Source organism: Hipposideros armiger, unplaced genomic scaffold, assembly GCF_001890085.2.
Source record: "Hipposideros armiger isolate ML-2016 unplaced genomic scaffold, ASM189008v1 scaffold_838, whole genome shotgun sequence".
Taxonomy (NCBI): Eukaryota; Metazoa; Chordata; class Mammalia; order Chiroptera; family Hipposideridae; genus Hipposideros; species Hipposideros armiger.
The window spans coordinates 458,469-482,857 of NW_017732188.1; the positions used below are offsets into that span (position 1 = coordinate 458,469).

Here is a 24,389-nt window from a genome sequence, read left to right on the forward strand (position 1 = left end):
TAAGCACAAGGCTATATGATTTAAGTGTAGAAGATAAGCCAATGGTCTGTCTTCCCAGTCCACTGACATCCCAAGAGTGTACTGTTTAATCCTGGTATAATGCCAGTTCATAAGAGATATTGAGAGTACACATTTATTCAACTTAGCAAATAGCGTCCGCAGCAGGCTTCTTTCAGATTCCTTTGCCAACATACAAATAAGCAGCACTCTTATTTGCCACTGGTGGTTTAGGTGTATTTCTGCCTGGAGAATAAGACCAAGATCCTTGGGAGTAGGAAATGTACCAACGTGTTCTATTTAATTCACATTTCATAGCTTTCTGTAGGGAGCACGTACTCTGTTTTGCTCTCAGCCACATGAAAGAAGCTCACAAATAAAGGCTCGCCTCTGTGCAGAAGGCCTGCGGTTTTCCAAGGTTGTCTCTCACTGGGAGCTGAAGTCCCTCCCACCTGTGGAGTTCCTATCTGAAAAGCCTGTTGTGGCTGCAGCTAAGCCACACCCTCCATGCCAGCCTTTATAATAACAGTGATATTTTTACCTCAAGCTGCCCAGCCCCTTTCTCTCTCTCAATAGATTCAGAACTCAGTCCCCAAGAAGCATAGATAAAAGTCCCTTTCTTTATAACAATTACATTTTGAAGGACCGCGATCATATGGAACAAGATCTCTGTCCATTATGGGTTGGCATCTCTTGTTGTGAACTACTCCTGACTAGAATCTTATTTGGGGAGTGTGGTGAAGGTTCCAGGAATACAGTCAACCTTTGCATTTCTATGATGAAATTTCCACAGCCTCCTGTGTGGTTCCAGACAGCTATATGATCCTTAAGAGACTTTTTTAACCAATTGAATAGAGAACTCCTCCTTTCAAATGACACAAAATTATGAGTAACTCATTACACATTTTTTTTGGTCATTACAGTTTTTTTTTTAAGAAGCTGTTTCAAGTGATATTTAACAGACACAATTTCCACATTTTTTGGTATTGTTAACTGCAATGTGGTATACAAGAAAGTCTTAGTAATTCTTTTTAAATGGCCAAATATTTCATTATAACCATTATTTTTAATACCCTGAAAGCACAGTTTTGTCATGTTCTGTTATCTGACGTTGTTATATTGTCTTTTTCTTTGAAATTCTCAGTATTTTCTCCATCAGTTTATAGCCGTATTTTGTATATCTGCCCTTCACTTGCCCATATTCTTAAGTATATGAGACTTTTACCAACACATTTTCACAATTTACTTTGACCTAGGTTTTTACCTTTTTTTCTTTATTGTGCAACAACCTGGCGATTCTCTTCAAGAATGTTCACTTCCAGTTATATAGTGACGGCTGAGTGGGCTTTTTCTCCAACAGAAATCTTGAGTAACTTGTATATAGTCACATGTGGGGTAAAATGCTATCTATGCAGTAATAATCACATGGAGTAGCTTGTGAATTATAGTATAGAATACTTTCTGAATTATCAAATAAAGAAATGTAATCCTCAATGTACTTTCATTATGAAATAAGTAACCCAGCTATCAAGCAGAACACTTTATTCATCAGAGCACTCCAGTACCTAGCCACTCTATGTGATTTCACCTGTCAGGATCTAAAGAGATGCCATTGATCATCAGATCATCACAAGCTAGTTCTTTTGTCAAGGTGGTTCAGCTGATACTACACCTTTTCATTTGCAGGACAACACTGACATCCAAATTAACATTTCATCTCAACAGCCTAATTTGGAGAACACAAGATTACATGTCAGTGTCAAAAGAGGAGGGGTGGTACTGCAATAAAAGAGGAGCCATAGAGATATTTTTCATGTATCAAGACATGGAAACCATCACTTAAAACAAATAAGGAAGCTAAACAGTAAAAGTCCATCTTTTTCATTCCTAATACACCTACATGACTGAAAAAGAAACAGGTAACAATGAGGGCCTTCCTTTATTTATTCTTTTTTGCAGCAGGGAATTGAATGTTCTATGGATCTCAAACATGCTACCTGTTGAAGAAGAGGTTAATTCATCCACATAGGGAAAACATATGAAGAAAAGTTGATTAAGTAAGAAGAATTGTTTGCTTTTATCACTGGAGTAAGAAATCCTAAATAGTTAAAATATAGACAAATCCCATTTTTACCCCCTAAGGTTATTGAAAAGGTAATTAAAGATGTGCTATTTGTGTAAGGTATTGCTGGCAGACTTCTTTTCTCCAAGGAGAAATTCAGAAAAGGTTAATAGACAAAGACCTTCAGCCAGTACCAGAAATAGTTATGTGTGGATAATTAATTATGCAGCAAAATTGTTTTTACAGAAATTTGTTATGCACTGATAGGTACCAGCCAAACATGTAGTATCTAAGGAAGCAATGTATGAATGATTCATCAGGTAAGTTTTGTTAAATTACTTTCTTTAGGATGGGTAGCTGCAACATTTCTTCTCATTATAAGTATATTTCATTTTAACTAGTGGATCTGTTCTTAAAAAGGTATGTGAGAAGCAAATTCTTTTCTTTCATTTTTTCAGAGCCATTTCACCTTTACTTTTAATTGACTTCAAATGGGCTGAGCCATTCTCTCAACCCCCACTGTGGTGATTGGTGATTTATAAACATGCACTTATATTAAAAGGTGATTACCTCTTTGTTTTAAAAAGGGATTTGGAGGTTTCTTAAATGGATACACCCCTCATGTACTTACATATTTTGTAAGTCAAGAGTTTTTTTAATGCACTAAGCTTTTCTTTAAATGCAGGATACACCTGTTTTGTGACTAGAATCTGGATGTGTCAGAAGCCCAACATTCTATTATCTTCAACAGATGGAATAATCAGGCACAGAGGCTTATCAAAGAGAAATTCAAAAGCCATAGATGAGTTTTAAAATAAAGAGGTATCAAATCTCTGCGTAGCTCACATTTTTCAGTTAATCAAGTTTAGCTACAGCTGACATGTAACCCAAGAACAGAGGACTGCAAGGAACTTCTCAGAGAGTAATAACTTAGAATTCAAGCTCGACCTTCTGTTTCCAGCATCTCCTGGTGGCTCCTCTCCTTCCTGCTTCTGACCCCTGAGCCAAACCCTGGCTCGTGAGTCAGAGCCTGCTCCTGCTCCCACCTGCTCTCCTCTGGAGGCCCCTTTCCTGCCACTCCTGTTCCCTGCAAAGGTCAGTTCCAAAAACTATCCTAAATTAACGGTTCATGCCCTGCAAACACCCATCAATCGAGCTCGCGATATAGGGTAAGTTGCTGGATTTGTTCACAGAAACACTTACGGCAAAGTCACATCCAGTGCTCTTCTTTATGTCATCCACTGTCAGGCCTTCCCAGAGTTCAATCAGAGTTAGCCCTTTCTTGTTGTCCACGTCAAACACAGCCTGTTGGAGTCAAGAATGTGACAATGACACTTGCTATCACAGTAATTATTTTACAGCACAAAACAGAAACAAGCTCTCAAATTTTTAAAGGAGAGAAAAGGCCCAGGACAAAAGACTTTGAACATCTGCAGTGAAACACTGTAAACCATAACTAATAAATTTTGGTGAGAGTAAATGCCTACTCCCTAATTGGCAATGAGTTTGGAGCACTACTGATGCCAGAAAATAAAGCAGTGTTGACTACTGATGGCATTTGCTACGATTTTAACCAGTTTTTTTAAAAGTACTTTACTTTTGTTAGGTCTAACACTTTGGGTCAGAATTTCAATTAGATGATTAACAATGATTTGAAGAAAGAAAAGAATGAAGAAAGGCATGGAGGGAGGAAGGAGATATTTGGAAAGTGAAAGCACAGGGATGATGGGGAAAAGCTGATCATTGCTGCTGGGTAAAGAGTTACAGGAAACAAAAGAAGGTCCTCGGAAGTGGCTACAAGTAATTATAGCGGAATAGCTGTCCTGGCCCTGAAAGATGCCCACAGGTAAATATTAAAACTCTCCCTGTAAGGCCTGTGAAAACACAAAGGTCCCAGAGGATAGCATGAGAATCTCCCTCTGGAATGTAAATCAAATGAAGATGCTCATGTTTAGGACAAGCGCAGAAGACTCTCCTCACCCCAACACCCCAGTACAACATTGTGGTCAGTAACATAGGTGATAGCTGAGCCAATTGGTATAGCTTGACCTCTACAGGTAGACTCAACCTGTTGTATCTGATTTAAAACACAGGCTGTCACACTTAGTTATATGACAGCATGAGTAGAAGAGACCCATAAAGTCACTCAAGAATTCTTCAAAACATTCTTCTGAAATGGTCACAGGGGCTCTGCTTAGAAACTTCCAGTGGCAGGAAGCTCACTTGTCCTAAGGAAGACTGTCTACAGATGGGAAGCTCTAACTGTAAGAGCCCAACCTGCTTTCCTATGATTTGAACTTGCTGGTTCTGCAAGTTGTCCTCCAGTGCCATAGGCACTGTTTCCTCTTTGGGTTTCCATGGTTGGTTTCCTCTTCCTCAGACTTAAATATTGTGCTGCCCAGATCTCTCCACTCCTGTATATTTACCTTAAATTCAACTATGATTTGCAAGCTTCGAGTCTTTATTTTCAGCTAGCTTGGAAGTCAAACCCTAAATTGTTATTTTGAAACACTCTCCTAGTTAGGAGGAAAAATGAAGACGGTAACATGTAGAGGAAAGAACCCTGGCTTTCAAACTGCACAGGAATTCCAGCTCTGCTGCACAGTGGCAGTGCAGTCTTTGCTGAACCTAGCTTCACATCTACAGATGAACATCAAAAACACTCTGCCTCCCAAGATTGTTATACAGGACAAATACAATAACAAACATATCCTGAGCACCTGGCATCAGTTGTGGGACATAGCAGGGCATCGAACGGGAACATTCTTTCTCCTTAATAGCTTAACTCATTGTCACTTGTGTGTGAATCCAAATTGAAACACCGAAATGTTTGTTAGTCTCCAGTTAATTGATATTTCTCACCAGGAACAAAACATCAAGGGAACCAGTGATACTTCCATTCTCTATTTGTGTGATGAATTCACAGACAACCTAGTTGTTTTGACTGGAAAAGATGGTTAAATTAGAAGGAAATATTTCTGCAAACTTTCTCTTTGTTTTACACATTTTTATGTTTCTAAGAAAACCTTTTCTTTTAGTAGAAATATGTGTTTTGATAAGGAAAAAAAAAAGGTCATTTAGGAATGTCTGTATGCTGCGTTAGGTCATTTAATTCCAAAATGACAATTAAAAAAAAATTTAAATGGATACTTTCCAGAAAATGTGTCTGGAGCACCATTCATATTGATTTGCTCTTCTCTGCATTACTGAACAACTGTAAACTTATCAAAATGAAACAAATCATGGAGATAAAGCCTCTGGATTGTGTTATTAAGAATAGGCAGGGAAGAAGATAGCTGTGGTATATATTCATGTGGTATCATGAATATAAGGCTTCAGTGATCAGGGAACTAAAATTATGGCAAATTGACTCATTGCTTTTAAAAAAACTTTTATTAATACCTTTATCAAACTTTAATTAGCTATCAACATCACATATTGGAAAGCCAAGTATCTATTATTTTAAAAAAAAGAAAATTTACTTTTGAAATATTTAGGAAGGTTCCCATTTAGTGATATAAAGTGTAAACAAAAACTTGATAAAAATGGAGGCTAAAAACCTAAAAGCTACAATAAATTGTTCAACTACCAAGACTAATATTTCAACTGCTTTTTTTGTTTTACACATGAATAAGTCAATTATTCTAACACTATGGATAAAGCAGTCAATCATAGCCTAGGTGCCTGTGAGAAAGGCATCTTTCATAACCTCATTCTAGTAACACAAATCTAGGAAATCAGGTCGTAACATCTCCAAAATCTCTTTCAAATGGCAAACTAATGGAATTTTCCATTAAGAGTTGAAAACAGAATTCTAGTCCCATATCTGCTATGGCAGGGCTATGCACATTCATTGTCCTCAATGGCACTGCATTCTCATTTACTTATTTGACCAACGTTTATGTATGGAGCACGGGGTAAACATGCACTGCTCCTTTCCCTGAAGTACCCAAAGTTCCATACTTAGATGCCTCCCATTCAACTCATTTTTGCTATACAATGTAATTCACTGTTAAGGTTCCAATTATCCTCATATGCGAATGACTTCCACAAGTTTGTTCCAATACTGATGTCTATTCTGAGCTCTACATCCACATCTCCAATTATGTATCACAAATATCTGACTGGATGTTCAGAATGTTAAGTTATTCAGGAATATAGACTTGAGAATGTCCAAACCAAACCTATTCTTTTCCTGCCTCCCATTGGTCTGCCCTTTGTCTTCCTACAGTCCTAAGCTTCATTGAGGATACAACAGGTCAACCATCCCCTCTAACCAGAAAACTTAGAAATCACCTCTGCCTTACCATCCATGTCCAATTCATCATTGAGTGAGGCTGAGTCCATTGCCTAAATTTCTTTCAAATCTCTCTTTCTGTCCTGTGATGTAGTACCTTGACATTTCTGGTCCAGATCACTGAAGGGAACTTCTAACTGGACTCTGTCTCATCTCTTCTCCCCAACTCTATATAAAAGCTCTCCCCCTGCTCTTTCTAAAATGAATATCTCATCAATTGTGTCTCCAGCTACTAAAAATCATTGAAAGCCTTCCGGGTACTAGAGTCTATTGTTGACCAGAAGTTTACTGATAACATAAACAATCAATTAACACGTATTTTGTATGTTACATGTATTATACACTGTATTCTTACAATAAAGTAAGCTAGAGAAAAGCAAATGTTATAGAGAAAATCATAAGGAAGAGAAAATACATTTACAGTAATTACAGAAAAACATCTGTATATAAGTGGACCCGTGTAGTTCAAACCTATGTTGTTCATGGGTCAACTGTAATGGGTTCCTTTCAACAAGTCCTGTCCATAGTTTCAGGGGGTTCCAGGGATGGTAAGACTCAGTGAATAAATGGTGGGATAAAATATTCTTCCCTTTTATCTAGTTGTCCTTCTCTACAAGTCATCTTTATGGCATTCCATATAAATAGCCCTATGGAAAGGCACTATTTACAACAGAACACTGCTTAAAATGTGGCTTCTGCAAAGTATTATGAAACTCCTGACATGTTTCAAAGGGCTGCATTAGGGTGCTTGTTACCACCTTAATGAGGATTAGAGAACCAGGTTAATGCAAAGACACTATAACTACAGCTCTTAGCAAAAGGAACAGCATCATTAATAGAAAGAAAAAAAAAACATACCCTGATACAGATAATTCTGTTTTGTGGTTTCATCAAGATACTGAATCAAGAAAATGACACCCTCCTACCTCACTTATGAGAATTATGTCATTCCAACAACCCTAGGTTCAAATCTGGGTCAGAAAAGAAACTGTCAGTGATACTCCTCTGATCTGAACAGTTTTCAGTTGTACCATTGGCCAACATTTTCTATCTACGAAGAAATAATCTAGAGAAGCATTAAAATGGCTGGTGTGTTCTGAAGTGCACTTTATAAAAGAGAGCTGGAAGCATGCAAGCACCATAAAATAGATTTCTTGGTTCACTGTGAGACCTGCATTGCAATTTGCACTCAAATGATTAAAACCCAATTATCCCTAAGTTTCCTAAAATGAAATCCAACAATTTTTATATTTGCAATTTGGGAAAGCAAAGAAAAAAGATAGAAATTATATATATATATATATATATATATATATATAATCTTAACTTTGCATGTATCATCCATCTTAATAGTCCAAGCATAAAAAGCAACAAAACTTTTCTTTGACTATATCACATTGTCAAAATTACCAAGGACAGTTGTACAATTTTGTGTGTATGCATATATTTCCAGAGTTGTCCATTAAGAATTCTACATTTTGGGTCATTAAGTTGATGAATTTTCCTATTCAGTCTACCCACGGATTAAATTAGTCCTATGACTACCAACGTAACACACTTTCAGAAGGTAAAAAAAAAAAATCTAGAGATGGTTATAAATAAAAAGGTGGTGGTATACATTAGAGGAAATAAACAGAAAAGGGCACTTTACCTTTTCAGTAATGATGCGGTTGACACATTGCTTTCCAGTTAATGGTAATGTACATTTCTCCATGATTTTATGTGCATTTCCCTGTTTCAAAAAAGGAACATCAAAAAGAGTAGTTAGGAACCAATTTTTATTTAGAATTGATATAACCATAGGACAAACAGGAACTAGCAGAGAAATTGTCTGCTAAGTATAGGCTGTTTCAAAATCTTTGCACAGTCATACTTTCACTTCCTTTCTGGAGGCAGCTTCTGTCCCTAAAATAATTTTGGGAGAATGCCAAATGAATAGCCAAAGGCATAAATGATTTAGGTGGTAAATACCCTGCCACCAATTTGACCTCTCACACCTCAGTCCTTATATCATAGAACGAGAAATTTCACTTCTAGTATCCTGCTTATTTTTATCTTCTAGGGAATGATTTCCTTGACAAACATGACCTATTATTTACAAAGGGTAGGAAGCACACATGGAACGCGAATACATAATATCCCCTTTTAAAGTTTTTATTTTATTTGTTAAAAAGTTAATATAAACACAGAAAACAGCAATTCTTACCTCCCTTCCGCACCCTTAACCTGCACTCAACAGGAATCAATTTCAATTTTTGTTTTTAGCATTTTCTTTTATACTTCTATACATTTTCGTCTTCTGTATTTAAAAACATTGTGTTGGCTACTCTTTTTTTTCTTGATTAATCAATTTTAGACATTACCTACTAACTTCTTATTGGGGGTCCTACAAACCCCCATGTCCACCATGTTCAGTTCTCCCAGTATAATTATGTCCTAACTTGTAGGTAACTCTCTAGTCAGGATTTACACCATCATGCTGATGAAATGACCATGTAAAACTATTCATTCCTGGGCCATGTAGTGTAGTTCCCCATGATTATATTCACTTTCTTATACAGCTATTTGCTTTTCTTGGAATTTGTCTGAGCCTCAGTTTGCTCATTGGTAAAATGTGTGAACTGTCCTAAATCCACATTTTTTTCCCTGAATTTCCTTTAGTCACAGTACCCTTTCTTCAAATATAAAATACAGAGGGATTAAGTATAGAAAGGAGGTTTTCAACCATTAGCCCCCTGCTCCCAACCCTTAATGGCCTCTGAGGCACATCTACGGAGGAGCGCAGTTGAAACATTAGCTCTGATGATCTGATCTTCAGATCATTTTCTTCTGATTATGATCAAGCTCCTTTCTAAGTACCAAGCACCAGGAACCCAAATTAATATTTCCCTTGAGGCTGAAGGCTAACCTACCACATTCTAGATCTTCTATTAAAAATGGCAAAATGCTGCTACTGTTTCCTTTTTGGGTCTATAGGCACCACACAAGATGCCATTATCATCTTTAGCCATCTCAATGTTTACCAACAATAATATGCACCTGCTACCTGGTTTACATCTATCTCAAAACTGCTGTCAGACCAAGTGTATGATCAGAGGCAAGGAATTTCAGATAACTGGGCTTAATTAAGGAGATGCTACTCCTTGTGATAACTGACCAACTCACCAACGCACCAGTAATTAAAAGGTTTTAGTGTACTTAACCCAGTGCGCAGCTCAGAAGGTATTCAATATTTTTTGAATGAATGAATGGAATGGAAAAGGAAAGTCTATTGGCAATGTTGGATGGATTTCAAAAAAAGACAAACTCTCTCTTACTTTAATTTAGTCAAAACTAGTGTTAAATACATATAAAGTGGACAGACATTATACCTTTAATAACAAGTTATTTGCTTCTGGGTCTTATTGTATAAGAACATTTATAGCTGTAAAAATAAAACCTTATTTTCACTTCAATTTTAATGATCTGTTTTCCTTTCCAGATTTCCAAGGAATTTTATATGTGCCATAGAAGCTTAACTAAAAGGCTGAAATTAAGGAGGAATATTCAAACTTGTACCTTTGTCAGGTCTCTTTACATTGACTGTAACTGAAACAAGGCACGTCACACCGAATTCCGGGTCTGCCCGTGAACAAAGTGAACAATCAGTGGGCCTCTGAAGGACATTTCCTTCAGGGAGCGCTTACTTTGTTCTCACTATTCCATCTAGCGTGAAAGCAGCCACGTGGATTTTAATGAACAACCAACTTCATTTTAGGAGGAATCATGAATTTCAATGGACAGAATTAACTGTGCCCTACCAACAGAGACCGTTTATAGACCATTTTCTATAACCAGTATAGTGGCAGCGGTTCAGAGTGGGCTGGAGCCAGAGGCCCTACATGTGAGGTCTGACTCTGCCCCACACTAGTATGTAAGGCTCCCGTGGGTCCCCGTCTGCCTCACCTCACAGGGTTATTGTGAGGCTTTGATGAGACAGACGCAAGCATCCAGCACCTAGCAAGTACTGGATAAACGGTAGTTAATACTGTTTCTACAACTTTCCCGCACTCTACCAGGGAATTCTTTAGGAGCTTTTAAGTTCCTATATGAACTTGGACATATAATGACACAGAAAAATGGCCTAAACACAATTTCTGAGACCCACAAAACTAATGAAACCACACACATATTTGGGGGCAAACCATATGGCTGGCCTGGAAAACTGGCACCAAATGTCTTCTTGCAGAGAGAACCATGTAGCTCGATGATCCCATTCACATTTAGCTCCAAGACATAACACAGGCCAAGAAAGAAGAGCAATGAAACCAGAAAGATTAAAGCATGTCACAATTTCAATACTCAACAACAGGTTAGCTATGAAGCCAAAATATGACTAACTCCCACTTTAACTTTCTATTCTAACCATGCAGGGCTGAGCCTTACAATGTGGTATGGCAGCTGCATAGATTAATGATTCACAAAGGAGGAACAATTGCTGAGTTTTTTGCATTTAAAAATAAATCCTAAAAAAAGACGCAGTATAGTGTGGTAGCAACAAACACCGCGTTAGAAGATCAAAGACCCAGGTTTTCATCTAAACTCTGCCATTTAATAGTCATTTGGTCCCTTAAATTCTTTGTGTTGTAGTTTTCTCTTCAACTGCCTTGACTTCCTTATTTTATCACAGTAAGAATCAAATGAAATGTTGTGACAGTTCAGTAAACTAGAAGGGGTTGAATTTACATGCAACTATCTAAAGTTAGTGGGGTATTGTTCATCCTTATCATTCGGTCTTTCTCTCTCTCTCTCTCTCTCTCTCTCTCTCTCTCTCTCTCTCTCTCTCCCCCCCCCTTTCTTACCCCACAAAAAAAATGTCAGAAGAGGCAAAGGGATGGATATGAAGTAGAGCACTAAAAATGCATTGACTAGTCCCGAGGGCTCCTAACTGCTCTGATTTGCTAACTTCATCATAACCTTAGCAATGGTTAATCTCCTTCTTCCACCTGCTTCTCCAGCTTTTCTCTTTTCCCCCTTCATCACTTACAGGCCTCATGCAAGACCTAGGAATTCATCATTTCACTTCTAAATGACGCAGGGCCTTAGAACTTTCTATTATTGCTTCATAGTGATCTCAATTTAATTCTTTAGTTATCTGTGTGAAATTCTGGGCCTAAACACTTTAATAAAAGACAACTCTGGTTGAATGATAATAAATCCCCTTGTTATCATTACAATAAGCTTCATGTTATCACAATAAACTTAATCCCAAATAACAAGCATAATGATGATTTTTGCATTTGACGTCAATATTTCATTCGTCTGAGGCAACAGAGCATTCATGTTAAGATTTTGCTTTACATAAAACCCCATTTTATGCCCATATTTTCTGTTAACTGCTTCTTAAATGTGGCTGTAATATATTTCTTCTTTCAGGCACCGTCTTTGGGAATGCTCTAAATGATCTACTCCAGGGAAGGCATATTCTAGAAGTTGGTTACTCCTTAAGGGACCAAGTCTTTAAGCCTTTGTTCCTGCAACTTGAAACACACATCACCATGTGCTCCATCATCCCACATTCAAATGGCAACATGCTGCCTATTTTGCAGGACTAGGCTCCGGTGTCATCTTCCCTGGAGAAACTATCACCAACATCTGCTAGCCAATGCCTGCATTCCAGTGTCCCAGGGACATCCCCAGTTGGGTGCCCCTCTGAGGTGCTCCTGTGTTTCCTTCAGTCACCACACAGGTTATAATTGTTGGCCTACCTTCACCAGCCCCCTCCACTAGCCTCTGAGCTCACTGAATACTAAAGTTAGCTTTGCATCTACAGCAATGAAGAGAGCACTAGACAAGCCATAGTGATCAAGAAATGTTGTCTGAATATTGTAATTCCAATCCAAGGAATTCCAGCAGAGTTAAAACTGTCAAATACCATGTGACAAAGTGTTACAGACCACTTGAGGCTGCTTTCCAGTCCTAAGATATGTATTTCTACATTCCCAGCATCGCTGAACTCACTAGGAGAAGCACAGCTAGCAAGAATGCATGAGGGGTTTACAAGACTTTGGAGGGAGAGATAAGGGATGATCAAAGGAAGAAGCAAAGATATCTCAAGGCTGCACTATGAAACATACAGATTTATAAGTAAAGAGAGAAACAGGGAATTGTGATTATTCTACCTCTCTGCCTGCTCCCTCCTATAGCTTCAAGGCTTGCACTAATCTGTGGAAAGGCTACAAAGGCTGAATTTGGCAAGAGAATTTTCAGTACTTCGTCTGGTGGCAAAAATAAATCTATTACAGCTCTATCTTTGGGCTTGCCAAAATACCATGAAAGAAGCCTGAATGCAACTGCCCCTTGAGCCAGCCTTCTTCCTACTGGTCTCAGTGCTTAAACCAAGTGAAACAGCTTCATAAACACACACACACACACACACACACACACACACACACACACATACACACACAACCACGGATACATTAATAAAATTTGGGGGAACGCTGTCTTACAAAACACATGACTGTCAAATCACTATGATGATTGATGTGGTACACAGACAAGAAAAATGGGGCTTGCTAATTGAGGAAAATCAAGGTACACAGAATAAAAGAACAAGCTGATGACGTTACTCACACTGAGTTTATCTTCATGGGATATTTTGGGCCTTTACTCAGCACCTATTCAATAGGGATTCCAGCAATCCACATAGAACTTCACTGGAAAGACTCAGCTAGCTCTGAAGTGGAGAACAGTTGCTATTACAAATAGTTTTTATAACGTGGCTGTAATAACAGTTTGTGGTTACAGGCACATTCTCAAGGGGAAGACTCACCAAATGAGACGATATACACAGCAAGCCACTTCCCTGGAAACAATCTTCAGGGCTTCGAGATCTTAGAATAGAAGGCCATTTTTCTTCAATATAATATAAAAATCTTTATCATGGCTTTTTATTTTCTCTCTAAAGATTGCATCATACGATCTCTAGTCTCAGGATGGCAGAGCCCAGGAATTCACAGGGATTATTTTCTCTTTCCATTCATGAACTATTGTGGTACCTTAGAAAGCTTCTCTTAGCATTCATTTTCCTTTTAAGAGCTGTAGATACTCAGTCATAGAATTTAAAGTTATTAGTTTAATTAAATTCTGTAACCATCTTAAAGAGTTTTATTGGTTGTTGGACTGTATTCTGCTTTTATTTTTTTTCCATTATAACATGTTTTGCAGGCATTTCCATCATTTAGGGAGAAATAAAAAGGCAAAACCAGGCCTTTTGAGCTTCCTTTGCTTGGCCTGCTCCAAACTCTTTGGAGTATACTTTCTTTTCTAATAATGGCCCTAAAGTCATTCTCTACTGCTCAGGCCCACTTCTGACTTCTCTGAAATGTATTTTTACTTCTAATAAACTCCTTTTCTGCAACTTTAAAAACAAAAGGCAAAACCATGTAAGGATTTTTATTTTTTAGAGGTGAATAACTTTTTCCAGGTTCAGCCACAAAATAGTCTCATTAATGAATTATAATTTATTGACAAGCTTTTATGAATGGAAAAAAAAAACAGCTGAAGCTATGTTAATTATGGATTATCTTAACAAAGGAGTACTTTTTATCTGGGGATATTTTACAATGTTTCTGAAAATTATCTCAAAAATGTTTCCAAGAAAATGATTTTTTTTAAATCATTTTTTTGGCTTTTGGTAATACACTTGGTTCAAAATAACTAGGATTAATAAACCTCTTTTACTTTTTATAATTCCTGACCACAAAGAATGAAGACAAGATAAAACAGCATTCAAGATTTCTATAGGACACATTTACTGTCAGACACGGATTGGACTTAGTAAAAATGTTATTCACAAGGATTTATTCTCAACTTTTCATAACAGTATAATTATGATTCTTTTTATCCCTTCAGAATCTAGACATTGTACTGTAATAAAAATAAAATCTAAACCTGTTTAGAAGTAGAGCTCTCATTTATGTTCTCTAAAATAGGTACCCAAGCTTTGCTTGTTTCCAATAAACGACTGAATTTCTTTGTTTTTGTGCTCTGCAAGTTATACCCTTAGGAATGCATTTCCAGGGCACTATACTGAGAACAAACACTTGACTTTATATTGTTAGTGGTGATGATACTCGCCAGATAGAAAAGTTTAGTAAAAGAAAATGGAGGCCCAGAGGCAGGGCGCTCGGATGCTCGGCTTTCTTTCGCTCTTAATTTTCCCCTTGACTTTTAGCAGAATATTTAACCTCTATGGAATGCAGCTTGTTTGTCTTTCAAAGGGAAACAAAAGACCTATCTCACAAGGTACTGTTATGATAAAATGGAGGCAACAAACATATAGCTGCGTGGAAAAAGTGAAAAGTGCTCTATATGTTCAAAGTATCATTATTATTTGAAGAATTAATGAGTTCAACATTTATTGAGTCCTAATGTGCATCAGGAATGATTCTCTTCAGTTGTTATGATAGATAGAGGCCCCTGCCCTCATGGAACTTATATTCTAGGGAAGAAGGGGGATGAAGGACCATCAGAAGTGGGGAGATTTCTGTTTTACATAATAGAGAAGTGAGGGAAAACTTAAGCTATTGGGGGGCAGAAACCTAAGTGCACTACGGGAGAGAGCCATGCAGGTAACTGAGGAGGAGCGTTCCAGGCACAGAGAATAACACGCACAAAGGCCTTGAGGCAGAAATGTTCCAGAAACTTATAGGAAGAGAGCATGGCTGGAGCTCAGAGGACGAAAGGAAGAATGGTAGTAGATGAAACCAGAGAGATAGCAGGGTTGGCGTCAACAGGCCATGGAAGGACTTAGGGACAATGGTAAGAACTTTGAACTTGAATTTAAGTGAGATGGAAAGCTACAGAGGGTTTCTAAGATGAGGAAGAAGTGATGTGGTTGATTTAAATTTTTCAAAAAAAATCACTCTGGCCACTGTGTGGAGGTGTATGTGTGCACGTGTGTGTGTGTGTGTGTGTGTGTGTGTGTGTGTGTGTGTTTCCACCCAACTCTGCTTCCCTTCTCTCTTTGCTTTTTGACAACAGAGACCTAACTGTAAAGCCCTCAACACACCATGCTTTCTACCCAGTGCCCATCCCCTCGGCCTGCAGCATTCTAGCCCCTGTCCAACTCTGGCCCATCCTCAGGTCTCCGTGCAAACGCTCCATACCGTGGGACACTCCCTTCTAAAGGAACTGGGCGCTTGACTCCGTGCACTCTACTTTGTACACTCTTCTATTTTAAATATTGATTTCTATGAGTCTATCTCCATGAGACTCAGCTGCCTAAAGGAAGGACCATATCTTTCATTTCTCATTTTCTCAGACCCCATCATGGTGCCTAGCATTAGTGCCTGGTCCTCAATAAATATTTTATGACTGCATAAACAAGTAAATTATATAAGGTAATTCTACCAAATTTCAAGACAAAGCATCAAAGAATACTCATTTGGGCATTCAAAACATCTAGAGATAAAAGGCACTAGGCCAGCACATTCATAAAATGCTGGCTCACTTATAAACAATTGTGTAAAGGTAGGAGTGAGCCAGATAAAAAGGGGAAGGGAACAGAATGTGCTAACACCTAGGAACAGGAAGCAACATGACGCATCTGGAGAGCCTAGAAGAACTGAAGCCTGGGGGTGAAGGAGGAGGTAGGCTGCTGGGAGCTGAGCACAAAAGGCCAGTGGGATAAAGTGAACTAAGTAGTGTGGACTTAACTCAGTCCGGCTTTAGTGTTAGACTAGTTACTCTGGCAGTGGTATGCTCGGTTACCAGGAAGCAGGGTCAATCTGGCAGCAACAGGACTTTGGGGCTGTTGTAACTGAGCCATGCAGATGTGACAAGACCCTAAACAAGGAGGGGAGACATAATAGACAGGAGAGAGCAGGTGATAGGGGTGCTGTGGATGCAACATTTATAGTGCTTGGAGTGAGGGTAGGGGCAGGAAGCACAAGGGGTGTCTTTCCAGATGGAGGCGGGGAGATGATCACTTCTCTAGGTGGGCTAAGCAGAAGGAAGATTTTTAAAGGAAATGATAATAAGTTCACTTGTGAATGTGATGCAGTTGAGGTGGATGTGGAGCAACCCGATGGGGCTGTGGAGTTGTCTAATGAGGAAGAAATACAGCTCTAAGGCTCATCAGAAAATTCCAGTGAGGAATTCCAGTGCGAAAATAAGGACTAGGGAGCCACTGAGTGAAAACTGACAGTTGGCGCAAAAAATTTAGACAGCACCCGAGAAAGGTGCAGAGGCTGAGAAGAGCAGAATGCCAAGGATGGGTTTATGGGGAGTCCAGGCAGGAGCCCATAACAAAGGGGAAGGGGCGCCTAGGGACCCAGGTCGGTGGGGCAGCTCAATGAATCTAGGAATGTGGTTTACAACTTTGGGTCCAAGACTACTGCTTCAGCTAAGCCCTTTCTCAGGTGGTCAGAAAGGGAACAAAGACAATCTAGTGAAATTGGCTTTATTTTTAAGGACATGACTCAGAAATTATACACATCGCAAATGCTCAAATCCCATCGATCCAAGCTTGGGCGCATGGATGCATCCATCTGCAAGAGAGTCTAGGAAATGTGGTGTGTCGCTGGGCCAGCAGATGCCCAGAGAAAACGGAGGATTCTAGTACGAAAAGGAACAAGGGGCGATGGATGCTAAGGGGCACAATTAGATTCTCAGATTGTTTTCTTTTAAGTACCTCGCTGATTTCTATCTCTCCAAAGCAAGAACGGCTTTGACCAGGGAAAACGAAAAGAGAAAAAAGATACCATTCGGAAACCTGAAGCTTCAAGAGAAGGGCAGGCGTGGGCGGGATGCTGGTGCAGAGGGAGCGTTGGTACGGCGAGCACAGGCTGGACCGAACAGAGTGAGGCTCCTAGCTCTGCCGCTTACCCACACAGGCCTCTTACGTGCCTACTTCCTAGTCTTATTTCAGAGGCTCACCGAGAGGGCGATGAGATCCAGTCTGTGTGGTGCCAAGCACAGCGCCTCGCACCTACCTAGTAAAGATTCAAACTGTGACTTGTTTCATTCGTTTTCTTCCCATTTTTAGAGGACAGGACATGCCAAGAAATGAAAAGAAGCTCAAGAAAAACGTTGGCTGGACACCAAACAACTGCCTACTTTGCAATTGTGCCTGGAACCCTGATGTCGAAGCTTAAATGAAAATCATGCTACAATGCCAGTTTGATACCAGTGCCTGCCATTCGTCTCCAAAGGTAGTTTTAAGGCAGGGAAACGTTATTATAGTTACTCTAGGATGGCACTAGCGGGCAGCCAGGTTTCAGCTACCAGAAGCTGCTGGTTGCAAAGACTTGCAAGGAAAGAGTTTCCTATGTCTGATTAAAACAACAGAAATGCATGCTTTTAAAGGTCAGATAATGCTATATTTATAAGCAACCTGCGTCCATTACCGTGATGAAGAAAAGGAGTAAAAAGAAAGCTGGACCTGAAAACTACTTGAGAACGCCACCCACTTATCAAAAAAAAAAAAAGATGGCAAAATTAAGGTCATGCAATGAGATAATCTCGTACATTAAGAGAATTAAAAAAAAAAAAAAAAGCAGCATCAGAATACATGATTACATTCCTTTTTTCTGGTTTTAATTCTTCATTGCAAACTTTTCACTCTTGTGTTTTACAGAACTCTAGGGATTTGTCCCCTAGGCTGTTCACTTAATCATTAGGCAGCAGAAGTTACCTGGCATGTCTCAAAGAACAGATCATTAACTGGAGAGGCTACCAGGGGTGAAAAACCTTTCTCTCCTACCTCCTTTCCAGCCCCTACCAACCTCTAGCCAGAGTAAAAGATGCAGAAAAGAAGTGGAGAAGTCCTCAGGTTGCCTTGGGCTGGGCCAGTAACAATGAGTTCAGGTGAACAATAATATATAATAGCAACCACACATTCTGGGATCCCAGGTAAAAAGTGAAGGTGCAAGAAGAGAAACCTCTTTTGGTTAGTTTTCAAGGTTACTAACTATTAAGTATAAACAAATCACTATTATTATTTTAATCAAAACATATTTTTGTTAGTTTATTCAAATGAAAGTATTTAGGGAAAAATACCTAACTTCAAATGAAAGTATTTATGGAAAAATATCTAATTTCAATTCTGGTCTAAAACTCAATACCATTTCTCCACTAACAGAAGAAAAAGAAATGGTAAAAATATCTTGCTTTTGTGAAAAGCTTTAATAAGAGATTTCTGATCAGAAATTTGAAGCACCATTTCTCTTCCTCTATCAAAAATTCCAGCTGAGAAGGAAGAAAACATTTTGGGGAAAAAAAGAGAGAGAGAGAATTTGCCAAATACAGGCCTAATGTTTTGAAAACGAATGCACAAAAATAATCTGAAATGAGTAGGACTTCAGTGCCTATGCATAATCATTAAAGCAACAACAAAAGGAAAGTCGGAGAGTTTTCTCTAAATAGACATTATGTTCCAGAAAAGATTTGGATTTGATTTGCATGCTTGGCATCCTTTTGACTCTGAAATGAAGTATTTTGAATGCTTTAGCAAGGCATCTCTCAGAAGTCACCTGTGTTGGTTTCATTTCCATTGTTCCATATTTATGCTCCACGGCTCACTTTCCACTGTTTACTAAACAATTTATGGTAATTTCAAATTTATTACAGTTTTTACAACAAAACCGTTTCATGGCACACATCACTCTATAACACAACTCCCCCTTGGGAAGCAAGTCAGATGCAAATCTTCTAGCTCCATGCTCTCCCACAATGCTGCATCACTACATAAAAACAGAGCCAGCAAACCACCACTTCCACTCAAAATCGCAGGTCTCAAGGTATGAACAGGTAGATTTTGTTTTAAAACTAAGAATTATAAAGAATAAAGGAGAATGAACAAAGGACACAGAAAATGAAGAGGGTACCACCCAATATCAACTTTTTGATCATCAGCAGCCTGTGGATTCAGGTCGAGAAGGCAATTAAGTTCAGCTGGTTCAAAGACACCGAGTTGGGAACAAGAAAGAAAGAAATAGTGATAGCTCTGTAGTTACAGACTGGGCTTCGGGATCAGAGGGCCCAGGTATAATCTCAGTTCCATTAGTTATGTGACCTCAGGCAAGTTACTTCACCTGTCTGAAACTCTGTTTCTGGAACCATAAAAGATATCTATGATCAAGTTCATATGCTTGTACACACAAACACAAGTGCTTAGTGTACTGTGGAAATTTAGTAAGCTCAATAAATGGAAGATATCATCATCATCATTAAACGTAAGCTCCATGAGGTAAACAATTTTTGTCCAGTTTTGGTCAATGCCAAATCCTAGTAGTGCCTAGCACATAATAGGCACTCAATAATATTTGGTGATTTATTAAAATAAAAATATAATACTTTTCAGAATAAGGGCGCTTCCAATCACCAAGTCCACAATTTCTCAACACATTCTCAAAATGGCTCTCACAGCCTTGGTAAGAGGCCATATTGTCCATTTGAAAACAACTGTTGTTAAAAACCTATATTCTGTTGTGTTTTTCATTTTTCACATAGCTAGCAATGACTATAATCATCTTTAAACCGGAATCAACATGTGTGCCTGGATACCTTTTCACTGCTTTTGAAGACAATAAAGCTTTTACTTTTAATGTGTGCTCAACACAAATAATCAAAAATGCCCTGCGGTTGGCTTCACTCCAAGTAAACAACCATTTAGCTAAATGATAATAAATAACTGCCTTTATTTGTAACCTTTCTCTCAAAGTATAAATGCTATCAACTTGAATAAGCCAGAGAAAACAATAAAGACCACGGCCGTGTGACCTGGTGTACAGGACTTTGCCATACTCTGGATTTCAGAAAAGCAGCACACGTTACCTTGGCAGAATGCTCCATGGTGACCACCACCTTGGTTTTGGCACTGGACACTAGATCCATCGCGCCTCCCATTCCTTTCACCATCTTCCCCTGCAAAACAGAATCAGAAAATAAGAAGCAATTCTCTCTTTCCCTTCTTTAGTATGTGGTAGAACAAAATTAACTTGTAAGATTAAGCCACTGGAATAATCAATGAGAGAAAAAAAATCATTGACCTTCATTGCTTAGCACTCGAAGGTTTACAAACTTAATATCGTGCTACTCTATTATTCTATGGTTAAAAGATAAGTTCAGGATGAATACTATGGTGTCACTTTTATTAAGTGTGGCTAACATTATTTTGTTGATAATATCTTAGCAATATGATGACCGATAGATATGAAAAATCTTAAGAACCCTTCCAGAATTCTGGCACATGATTATAGTAAGATGAGATTGAAATCCACATGCCCCTGACATCCATTCCTTTCTCTTTAAACACATAATCAGCACCACTGCGTCATCAATTACAGACCCTTTCCAAAGTGCCCTCTTGGATTTCCTGCAGATTAAATGCCATTAGGTAGTAGGCTGAGACACTAATGGTGTTTCCTTAGTAATGATTCATATTAAAGGTGGGTCTGTCTCTCTGAAACTTGACATTTATCTTGCTCTTAGAAAATCAAGCCAAAAAAAAATAAAAGATATATTCCTGTTTAGCAAAAAAAAGCAAACAGGAGCAGAGTTCAGGATCCTTTCACCATTTATTTTTGTTCATCTGTCCATGTGCTCATTTATTAAACATTTACCAACCAGCTCCTATGTGCCGCGCTCAGAATAATTCCCACTGTTTATTCTGTCTCTCGGTTACAGGGTTTTGTAAGAAGTAAGTGTTTCCAGATGATGAAATAAAGGTTTATTCAATTATCTGGAAGAGAAATATCTTCTAACATTGAAAACCTCCTTAAAATTTTATTTGTTTTTTAATCTAAGTCTTCTTGCTGATTTGACCGTCAACTCGTACAGGACTCTCGGCTCCTTTCCCATCATTTCATAACTAAGGAGATTAGGCAATGCTCTCACCCCTGGCTTTAAGACACAGTTTCAAATCCCCTGATTTCAGAAACATTTTAGAGGTCAAGGTAACACGGCATGAATATGCATTAGATGTATAGCACGCAGGAAAGGATTGTCATGATTTGGAGCCGGTCACTACAGAAGAGGAGTGGCCGCTGGCAATGGGTGGGAGGGCAGGGAGCAGGAGAGAAGCGGAAAGTACAAAATGAGTCTGTCTTCAGGCATGTTAGTTTTGTTATTTTTTTAATTTAATTTTTATTTATTTTTTTAAATTAAAGTTTATATATAGATGATGTGTCACCGAATGGTATACCCAAAACCTATGTAACTTTACTAATAATTGTCAGACGTGTAAGTTTGAAGTGAATCAGAGAATCTATGTAGAAATGTGTAATTTTATACTTCTCTAAGCCATGCCTTCCTTCATCCTTAGTCAGCTGCAATTTTGCTAAGTTAGGTACCAGGGTCATAACATTTCTGTAGACAACACTGGGTCCTTGGGCAGACTCTAAGGGTGTACGTGCTAGAAGAGTGAAGAAGCCAAAGAAAACCAGAAACTAAGCCAGTCTGTTAAACATTTCTTGAATGAAAAAAAAAAAGCATTCCTTGAATTAGAATATACCAGAGGCAAATTCTGCCCCCTGTGACACAATGATTATAGGTAAGAGCTTATGACAACCTCTACCAAGAAGCTTATCCAATTAAAGTGAAACTGAATTACACATTTTAAATCATTGTCAATTATTTAGAAATCTTTATAGAGCACCTACTGGGTACAAAATACTGTCCTGGCAGGAGTACAAAGAGCTATAAAATATGGTGGAAGGACCACCTCTTTGTTTCTGTTAAAAAGAACACTCTTGCTCTTGCTTGAGTCAGTATAAATCAACAGCCTTCATCACTCAAAGAGATTCAAGTGGTCTGATGTCTCCTCCTCAAAGCACGCGCTACAAATTTCAAAGCACAATTTTCATACTTAAATATTTGTTTCCAAGAGGAAAAATTACACAAGGCTAGGTGGAGAACACTTGAGATCTATTCTACTCACCCACTGTGTGACACTGGCAAAACAACAAATCTCTCTGAATTTGGGTTCGTTATCTATAACCCAGGAATAAGAATATCTGTCCTATCATAGAGCTGTCGTGAGCACTGCATGAAATAATGTATAGAAAACTGTGTAGTAAACAAAGTTTATAAATTTGGACTTACATCTTTATTCAGTCAATTCAGCTCACTGAGTGTCTAGTAAGAGCCTGGTGCTGTACTAGGTGCTGGGGTTAGAGATTATCAAAACAGGCTTCTTTTCCTCATAAACCTTATTGTCCGAGGGAGGGAACATATCCATGAGTCATGAGAGACTTGGACTAAATTTCCTTCCTCTGAAAGAAACATACCCCACTTCTCCCTCATCCCCAAGGCAAGGCCTTTTCCCTATGTCCTTGTGCTAGTCAGTAAGTAATTCTATCACAATAAATTTCAACTTTTTCTTTCCTTTGCTTTTTTTTTTTGCCTGGTTAGTGCTGGGATGAGTGTGTGGCCAGGTCAAACTAACATAGGTACGTTCAAGTTCTGGCAGAACACTGTAGATGCAAATGCTAACTGTGTCTGGGGAAGCAAAGAGGCTCGGGGGGGATTCACAGAAGAGGTGTTTCACAGGAGGAGTCGGCCAGACAGGGAAGAGCAGCAGTATCTCCTAAGAGAAAGCATTTCTAGCATGTTAACACAAAAGCCTTCAAATATTTGGTTTTTCTATTATTTTCAGTATGTTCATTGTATTAGAAAAAGAAAAGAAAATGTTTCCCTCCATTTCAATTCCCAAATGATTTCTGAAACTGAATCAATGACCACTGGAAAACAATTCATTCTGTCTATACTGGCAGGAAAAAAAAACAGCTTACATAAAACATAGTCTCCAATACAAGGGGAAAATCCATCACCGTCCTGCAATGCGGCTTCGCAGGCACTCTTTGGGGACCCAACTACTTGTAATTTCCCAGTTCTCTGTTGCAGTTGGGTGTGGCCACATGCCTGACTGCCAGACAATGGAAGGGAGCAAGGTGATAGCTGTGATTGCCAGGCTCTGGCCCATAAAACCTCTCACATGCAATTCTTCAATCTTTTTTGCTTTCTGCAACCTGGACACTGACATCCAAAGTGACCTTGGAAAATACCCGAGCTTCCTTCAGTCTGGATCTTTAAATGACTGTTTGTAACAGAGCCCACTTAACTCGGAACCACATTGCATTGTTCAATAAGAATGTGTGTGTGTATGGGCGGGGAGGGAACATATAGGATGCTAAGCCACTGAAACTGGAAGCTTATTTGCTACAGCAGCCAGCGTGACTAATATAGTGACGTGGTGTCCAGATGGGTTCAATGCGAGTATGAGAATTCAGTGTAGAATTAAAACGAGCTGATAGAGTTCCAGAACAGAGCAGCAGCCTCTTAAGGGGATGTTTAACTACTATTCTTTGAGGGAAGGGGATATGTGAAGGTGCATATATGACAGATACTGAGCTAGGCACTGTAATTCACTTCCATCCAAATGTCCAACACACTGCTTGACATTTTACAGAGATGAGATACTGACCTCACCTCCATCTTCATCTCCCTCCTCCAAACCCAATATCCTAGTCAACATACAAAACAAGAAGCTGATAAAACAGAGAATTAAGGAGTTAAAAAATATATCTTTAAATAAATCACAAGAGGGAAACTGATACTTGGAAAAAATAGGCCTAAAATGAAGAAGGGATTCTGGGCATGACTGAAGCACAGGGCCAGGGTGACAGAAAGCGTGGCTTTCTTTAAAAGCTCATCAGCAAATGTACATTTCTTAAATGGAACAACTTTAGAAATGTATTCTGACTAGCATAATGGAGAGATGATTGCTGCATACTCATTTCATAGCCAACTCATCTTTTTTCAGGCAAGGACTGACCCTGATATCAAGTATGGAAAGAATATTGGGAGAAAAAAAAAAAGTGAGCTAGAAATACTGTGTGCTCCATTATGACAGTTACACGTCTTTTCTAAATTAAAAAAAAATACTAACTCAAGTATTGTCTTCAATTCATAAATATTTATTCAGGGTTTATTATAAACCAGGTACCAAGATAGGAATTAGAAAAAAAATGAATATAATTATCTGCC

The 24,389-nt window shown here is 38.6% G+C and overlaps 1 protein-coding gene across 1 annotated transcript in view; it reads right to left on the reverse strand.

Moving 5' to 3' along the window:
* Positions 1-24,389, reverse strand: part of OXCT1 (3-oxoacid CoA-transferase 1) — a 145,734-nt gene that overhangs the window by 4,288 nt on the left and 117,057 nt on the right. Inside the window, exons 12-14 of the mRNA XM_019629309.1 lie at positions 20,178-20,267; positions 8,008-8,088; positions 3,263-3,364 (exon numbers count right to left, since the gene is read on the reverse strand). Of these exons, the coding sequence (XP_019484854.1) occupies positions 3,263-3,364; positions 8,008-8,088; positions 20,178-20,267 (273 nt within the window). The remainder of the gene's footprint in view (positions 1-3,262; positions 3,365-8,007; positions 8,089-20,177; positions 20,268-24,389) is intronic.